This window comes from Oxyura jamaicensis, unplaced genomic scaffold (genome assembly GCF_011077185.1).
Source record: "Oxyura jamaicensis isolate SHBP4307 breed ruddy duck unplaced genomic scaffold, BPBGC_Ojam_1.0 oxyUn_random_OJ75944, whole genome shotgun sequence".
Taxonomy (NCBI): domain Eukaryota; kingdom Metazoa; phylum Chordata; class Aves; order Anseriformes; family Anatidae; genus Oxyura; species Oxyura jamaicensis.
Window position 1 is genome coordinate 1 of NW_023311476.1, and position 7125 is coordinate 7125.

The 7125-nt window shown below is 45.9% G+C and overlaps 1 protein-coding gene across 1 annotated transcript; it reads right to left on the reverse strand.

Moving 5' to 3' along the window:
- Positions 1-6: 6 nt before the first annotated feature.
- LOC118160057 (pancreatic alpha-amylase) lies at positions 7-4942 on the reverse strand. Its single transcript, XM_035314590.1, has 10 exons — positions 4760-4942; positions 4005-4151; positions 3604-3801; positions 2552-2782; positions 1980-2113; positions 1770-1892; positions 1556-1655; positions 1275-1396; positions 1041-1166; positions 7-283 (listed from the first exon to the last, which is right to left on the reverse strand). Exons 1-10 carry the CDS (start codon positions 4925-4927, stop codon positions 94-96), a joined length of 1539 nt encoding a protein of 512 aa, XP_035170481.1. The 5' UTR covers positions 4928-4942; the 3' UTR covers positions 7-93.
- Between the last annotated feature and the right edge of the window lie 2183 nt (positions 4943-7125).

Sequence of the window (7125 nt, forward strand, 5' to 3'; positions counted from 1 at the left end):
GGAGAAGCACAGATTCTTGAACACCGGGGAATCGCAAATGGGGAAAACAGCATACGTACAGACCGACAGGAGAGAAACAAATGCTGATTGAAGTTATAACTTGGCATCAACGTGAATTGCAACAAACGGATCTTCGTCACTGTTACTGATCTGGAAGTTAGCCATTCCATCCCCGGAAACATACACCTGCTTTCCAGTACATTTGTTGTCCTCCTTTTGTCCAGAAATAACATCACAGTAGGTACCAGCAGGCAGACCAGTTTGCAAATTGGTGTTCATGTACCTGTGCGAAAATCAGTGAACGCTGCTTCTCCTTTGTTTTCAAAACAGGTATTTCAAACTGGGTAAAGGAATTCTGAAGCTGATGTTATTGCATGACTTGGAAGGGCAATGTAATGCAAGGGAGTTCTGAGCCTGACCCTGCTTCTCTCCCTGCACTCTCCTAGCCCCCAAGAACTGGGGTGCCACTGCGTGAATCTAGCTCAGGCTGTAGGGGTTGTTCTCATTGGAAGAAAAGGAGAGGACAAAATCAAAGCATAAAAGAGCTTCACAGCAGGACGCGTGCTGCTAAAGGACGCGTGCTGCTAAAGGACGCGTGCTGCTAAATCCTAATTGTGATGATCGTTCAATCCATTAGGGTTGAACTGGCTCGGACTGGCTTGGATTGGACTGGCAGGTTTGGGTGAGGGAAGTGAGAGAGCGCCTTCTCTGCTCAACTTCAGCTCCTACTGCTTACATCCTTGGGCACTGCTCTGTCCACAGCCTCAGCCTTCTCTAATGTGAACTCATATGTGGGTGTACTGGAGATGACATGATACGTGAGGGAGACCACAGGAATGGGATGCTCAAGAGGTTAACGAGCAATCGCTACATCTTCAGACACTCCACTCAGACACCTCAGCCTTGCTTTCGATATTCTCCATTCACCTGACAGTGCTCTAGCTCAAGGACATCCCCCCTTCCAACACCTGAGCCCTTTCAGCGTTCCGGGTGGGGAGCTATGCTTCTCCTCGGGGATACGGTCTCTCCCACCGACTTACCAGTCGTCGTTATTAAAGACGATGAAGCCTTTATTGCCACGGCCAAAAGCTACTTGATTGCTGCCGTTGTCCCACCAGTTTGAGAAAGGCTGGCCATCTACCACGTTACGGAAGATAACCATGTTCCTGAAAATGCAAGGAATGGCTGTCACTGGAGTTGCAAGAGCTCCACAGCCAAGAGGCTCACGATGCAAAGTCACTGCTTTTACTGCGCTTTGCTCCAGAGTCTCCTACCTTATTTGCCGCCAGCGATGTTCACAAACCCAGCCGTTGCCACAGGTGGTGTCTGCATTGATTGTAACAGACTTTGTTGATCCATCCGAGTTGCTGGGTGGTCCGATCCAGTCGTTGGTATCCTTTTATTGGAAAGAGACATTTGAAAGTTCTTGCTGGAAAACGCAGAGCAAAAAGCGGGATGGATGGAGCATCTAATTTCCACCCACCCGATCCAACACGGGACAGAGAAATCAACTGAGAAGTTTAGCAAACGTGAATCTTCAGCGTTACAAACTTACCCGCCCATTTACAAAATTTCTTGTCCAACGATAACTTGACATCACACGTGTGAACCCATATGGATGAGCCAACATGAAGCCAACGGCCATTTTATAAAGCCTGATGGGCCAAAAGCATAATGAGATGTGGCAAGAGAAAGCGTGCCAGGGAACAAACAGACAAACAAATCAGCAAGAGGAGGAGGCGTCACCCAGACAACCCAGCATTCCTTACCTGGCGTCCCAGAAGGTCAGAATGGAAGCTCCACCAGCCCCGTGGCCCCGCTGGTTGTCATGGTTATCCACAAAGACCAGGGCTCTGTCAGAAGGCACAAAGCCCCAGCCTTCTCCCCAGTTCCTGGACAAAAACACAAAGACTTGAATCTACCCCGCCAAGCTGCGCACCCAGCGTATCCTAGGCAAGCTGGAGGATGGTCGCCCTTACTTTAAGTAGGACATCTTTTCTCCATTCCACTTGCGGATCACTGTCCCCAGTTTTGCACCATATTTGAACTCGGTCACTCGGCCATTTCCAAAGTACTGACTGCCTGTGATCGGCTCGCCGCCCAAGTCAATTACCTAGTACAGGAAGCAGAAGGTAATCATCTGTTCTGGTCCCACAGAGACAAAAAAAAAATGCAGCACACAGCTGGAAGCATTACCTCATGCTTTAGATCGAGAGAAATGCATTGCCCAGCACGTTCATTTCTGCTGGGCGGATCAACCAAAAGTTGGTACAATACAAGATGTAACCATGTGGAAAGATGGGGCTGTAGAGTTGCCCTAAGTTGCCGCCTACTCCCTCCTAGTTAGTTGACCATTAGAAATCCCGACATAGATTTCTTGCATTTCTGAAGGGCAGTTATCACTCGCCCACTGGACTGCAGAGCTGCCTTTCCTGGTGTGTAGGAACAGGCCCATGGCATCACTGCCACTCCTCAGGAGGAGGAAGGTAGAAAGGACACAACGACAAAGATAGTCAGAAAGAGAGGCAGAAAGAAAAATCATGGGGATTACCTCTTGGTAAATGAATGGTTTTGTTCCTGAAGGAAACCATTTAGTATTCAGAGTATTCAGCTTGTCCAGAAATGCTTTGATGTCCCCAGGCCACATATGCTTGGCAGCATCAATCCGGAAGCCTGCTACACCAATATCAATGAGGTGATTCATGTACTCTGCAACTTTTGAGCGTACATAGTCCTTGTCCAGGGCCAGATCAAGAAGACCACTCAAGCGACAGTCACGGACCTGTGTAAGGAAAAATGAATAATGTAAAGGAAAAGGAGAAAGGACAAAGGAGGAAGGTAACAGAGAAAGACAAAGGACAAAGGACAAAGGTAAATGGAAGAAAATAAAGGAAAAAGAAAAGGACAAAGGAAAAAGACAATGGATGAAGGACAAAGGAAAAGGAAAATGATATAATGGAAATAAAAGGAAATGGAAAAAGATGAAAGGAATGGCTATGGAGAAAGGAGAAGGGAGGAGGGAGGATGGAGCAAGAAGGAAGGAGGAAAGAGAAGGTGATGAATAGCACTGTGGTCTCACTCCATGCAGCAGCTTATAGAGCAGCTGTCAATAAAATATCACCTCCCCATCTTGATATCATCAGTGCTCAGAATGGAAATTGGCACAGCGTATCATTGCAAAGAAGATGAAGGCTGAACTGTGACACACATTCCACGTACAAAAAGAGAAGCATGTGAAGCCAGGGTAGCATCTTGACTGCTACCAGTTTTCCAGGGGGCACCTTATCAGGCTAAGCTGTGTTTACCAGCCGTAAGGAAGAGCTCACTGGCAGAGCTGAGTGCCTTGAGATCTGTCAATTCAGGCACATACTCCTGTGCATGCCCACATGAAACATGTGGGGCAGGTTTGTGATTTCTCGGTGCCTACAATACTGTGCACCACAAGTACCTTCCCTGAAGAGAAGCCTATGACGTTCACCACTGTAGTCAATGGTCACGTGGCGAAGCACTGAATCTGTGGTAAACTACTCCCCTTGTGTGGCCTTATGGTAATCTTTATACAACAGGATAAAAAAAAATCACAGTTTTCCCATAGGAATTTACCTGATACATGTCTCCATAATTCTGGATTTCTCCATTTGAGGTGTGACATTTGCCATCATTGAAATCCCAGCTAGAGTACGGCACTCCTGGAAAACTTTCGCTCCCAGCATTGAAATAGCTTCCACACGTTGAGTGGGTGCCTGAGCCACCCGCAGACCCACACATGTGGTTGACAACAGCATCCACATAAATGTAAACCTGGAAAAGTAGTGATTGCACTTCAGTATGCTTTGTGGTGCTGGGAAGAGACAGTCAGAGCTTTACTGCATCACTGTTAATTCAACCTTTTCCCCTTTCACTTCATTCTCCATTTATGCCTCCTTTGAGGACCGGAGCAGTGACTTCCCTCAGTTGAAACCACACTGCTCGCTGTATCAGTTAAATGTTTTAAAAGCACTTACTCCAACGTTGTTGCATCTGGTCACCATGTCTCTGAATTCATTTTCGTTTCCTGATCGAGTGCAAATCTTGTAGCTGATGGGCTGGTATCTTTCCCACCAGGGTCTGTTTGGGTTAGTAATGACAATATTTTCATTTGGAGGAGAAACCTGCAGATGAGATGATGGACCTCAATAAGAAATCAGTAGTTTTTATTTCAAGTCCTAAGTGCAAAACGTGCACCAAGATTAGTCCTGGATCTCCATGAGAGACAGGCTTTGCGCCAGACCCGGTCTGTCTCGCTCGCTCCCTCCCTGCAGCACAAGCTCGGGTCTGCGAGATGTCTGCCTTGTAGACTGGTAACAAGGAAGTTCTCTTTTGTTCCCATGGGCTGCCCACGTCTAGCCCGGGCCTGCTGTCCAAGGACACGCGCATGGGAGGGCTGAAGCCACGGGAACTACTTTTGTCTGGAATAGAGACATCCTTTGGAAAGCCAGAACTCCACACTGAGACACTTGCCTTGGTAAAAAGGGAAAACTTAGCCTTCCAAGAGAAGCCCGTCAGGGGAAAGCTTGCACCTTTGCAGCTGGTCTGCTGGAGAGACACTCTACCCAAGCCGTCAGGATCTCCGGTTGCGCCTAACAGCATTTACTACTTCCATCCCCATGGTCCACACCAAAGTTACTTGGAGCTGGCTGTCTCTGATTCTGGCCTTTTGCGGATTATTAATTAAATGCTACAAAGCACTTTTACTACCTATGGGCAGGAAACAACGTACCTGAACTCCTCCAAATCCATTAGGAGCTAAGTAGCGTTCACACTCAAGAGCAATATCGGCCCAGCGCCATTCGAAGAGATGTACAATAGATGTCCGCCCAGCCTGAGTGTTGGAGTTGTACTGCGCCCCGCAAAGCCCTACGGCTGCGAGGAGAAGGAGGACTTGCATGGTGCCTTCAGCATAAGGCTGTGGTCTCTCCACTGGCCATTTATACTCCTGCAAGATGACAAAGGTCCTATTGCAGTTGCAGATTTCTCAGAGATAAACACTATCAGTTATTGTTTGGCTAGCGATCTGGGTATCACTCTTCCGTTTTGTTTTTTCCTTTAATTGCCCCACAGCTGAAGATAAAATACCTTTTCACAATGTTTATGCCTTATCATAATCCAAGCAGTCTGTGCGCAGTGCACCCAAATTTGGGACTGTATTCTTTCCAGTCATATAAACAAAGGTAATGTATCAGAAGTTAGCCCAGGCGTGACACGTGGACTCTCAAGGGGAGCTCTGGAACATAAAAGGAAAAGAATTAAAAGACAAGTGGAACTCTAATAGCTCTCAGAGAATGAATGAATTCATCAGCATTCAGAGGCATCTAGCGCTCACGATTAATCCCAGCTCACACCTGGCTACCAGACCAGCCACTCTCAGTCAATAGCAGATGCATCACACAACGCGTTGTGAGACTTGAACAGCTGAATCACAGTGGAACTGGAAATTGGCCTTATGGTTTTTTTAGTGTTATTTCACAGTGCCTGCTAGCAAATATTACAGTTTTTCATCACACAGTCATGCAGAGTAACTGTTGCTTACCTGACTTAAAGTGATGAGAGTTTCAAGTACTTTCCTGTGGAGTATCTGTGTAAGCTTTCACCTTTCTTTAAATGACCACGGATTTATCTGAATCAAGGAAGGAAATGCAAAATTAGATGTAAAGAGATAGTGCAGATGAATTTGTGATGTCTGTCATAAAACTGAATTGGAAAGCCGAATGGATCCATTGCCTAAGCCTCTGCTGGCTTTTCCTGCAATTTCCTCTTTCAAAAACCTTCCCGCTTTTTCTTGTGACATGATACGAGGATCTCATTTGGAACTAATATAGAACGTCAAGTTTTTAGTACAACACTTCATGAGTAAGCTGGAGTTGAGCCGATGATAAAACAGCACTGTGAGAATTCAAACAGGCAAACCCAGACCAAGAGAAAATCTCATTACACTTTGTACTTGAACTGCCTCGAGTATGTTCTTTCTAAGCTAGCCATGACGTTCGTGTCAGATACATTCTTGTCTTTCCCAGAATTTGTGTTCAAGGATGAAATGCAAAAGCAGGTTCCATTTGCTCACTTGTTCATTTTCCTATCATAGACTTTACTGGAGGTCTTTTTCAACTACAAAACATGAAATAGAAAATTTCCTTTATTTTAACTAACAGCAATGGCACATTGATTGGTGGGAACTTTGGTTCATTGGTTTCTACCTTCAGTACTGGCAAAGTACAAGACAAATAGTTCCAAATGGGAGCAAGAGGGAATAAGGATTCTAACATCGTAAGTAAAAGGACTAAAATAATGAATTGATTCATTATTCCAAAAATAGCCACCAGCTCCACACACGACCTTGTCTACTCTTCAACAACAAGCAACCAGTGAGTTGATTTCAAATTGTGATTTTGAGGTAGGTGAGAACAAACCTATCTTTCGTCATTATTACCAAGATCAACCCAATGCATCTGAGGTCAAATTTTATAAGACCATTCCCTCTAGGCTTGTATTAAGCTAAAGGTAAGTGATTCAGCTGTTCAGGCCTCACAACACGTTGTGTGATGCATCTGCTATTGACTGAGAGTGGCTGGTCTGGTATTGTGGTCTTGGTTAGTGTGATGTGAGCTGCATAGCCGAGCATTGCTTAGTCCTCTTGATGTTGGCTAAAGCATAGCATAAGATTGTCTCTGTGTTGAAATAGCTCTGCTCCATTTCAGATTCCCTTCCACTGAGATCTCTTGCTTCTTGTGACACAACACTGTAGAGGCTTGGCATGGAAGGACAAGTTCGTGTCACAATCATTAAGGTCAGAAAAGACCTCCCAGATCATCTGGTCCAACCATCTCCCTACCACTAGTATCACCCACTAAACCATGTCCCGTGCACATGTCCAATTTTTCCTTGAACACCCCCAGGGACAGTGACTTCACCACTTCTCTGGAAACTCTTTCCCGTGCCTGACTACTCTTTCTGAGAAGAAATGTCTCCTAATTTCCAACCTGAACCACCCCTGGTGCAACCTGAGGCCATTCCCTCTTGTTGCTAGTAATTTGCAAGAGGAGGCCGGCCCCCAGCTCCCCACACCTTCCTCTCGGGTTGTTGTAGAGA

Excerpts from the sequence above, each read along its gene's own strand:
- LOC118160057 (XM_035314590.1), bottom strand. The coding sequence starts at position 4,927 with ATGCAAGTCCTCCTTCTCCTCGCAGCCGTAGGGCTTTGCGGGGCGCAG. Across the intron at positions 1,893-1,979 it reads GAAAAGATGTCCTACTTAAA|GAACTGGGGAGAAGGCTGGG; the intron begins GTAAGGGCGACC and ends GTTTTTGTCCAG. Across the intron at positions 1,167-1,274 it reads CATCGCTGGCGGCAAATAAG|GAACATGGTTATCTTCCGTA; the intron begins GTAGGAGACTCT and ends TTGCATTTTCAG.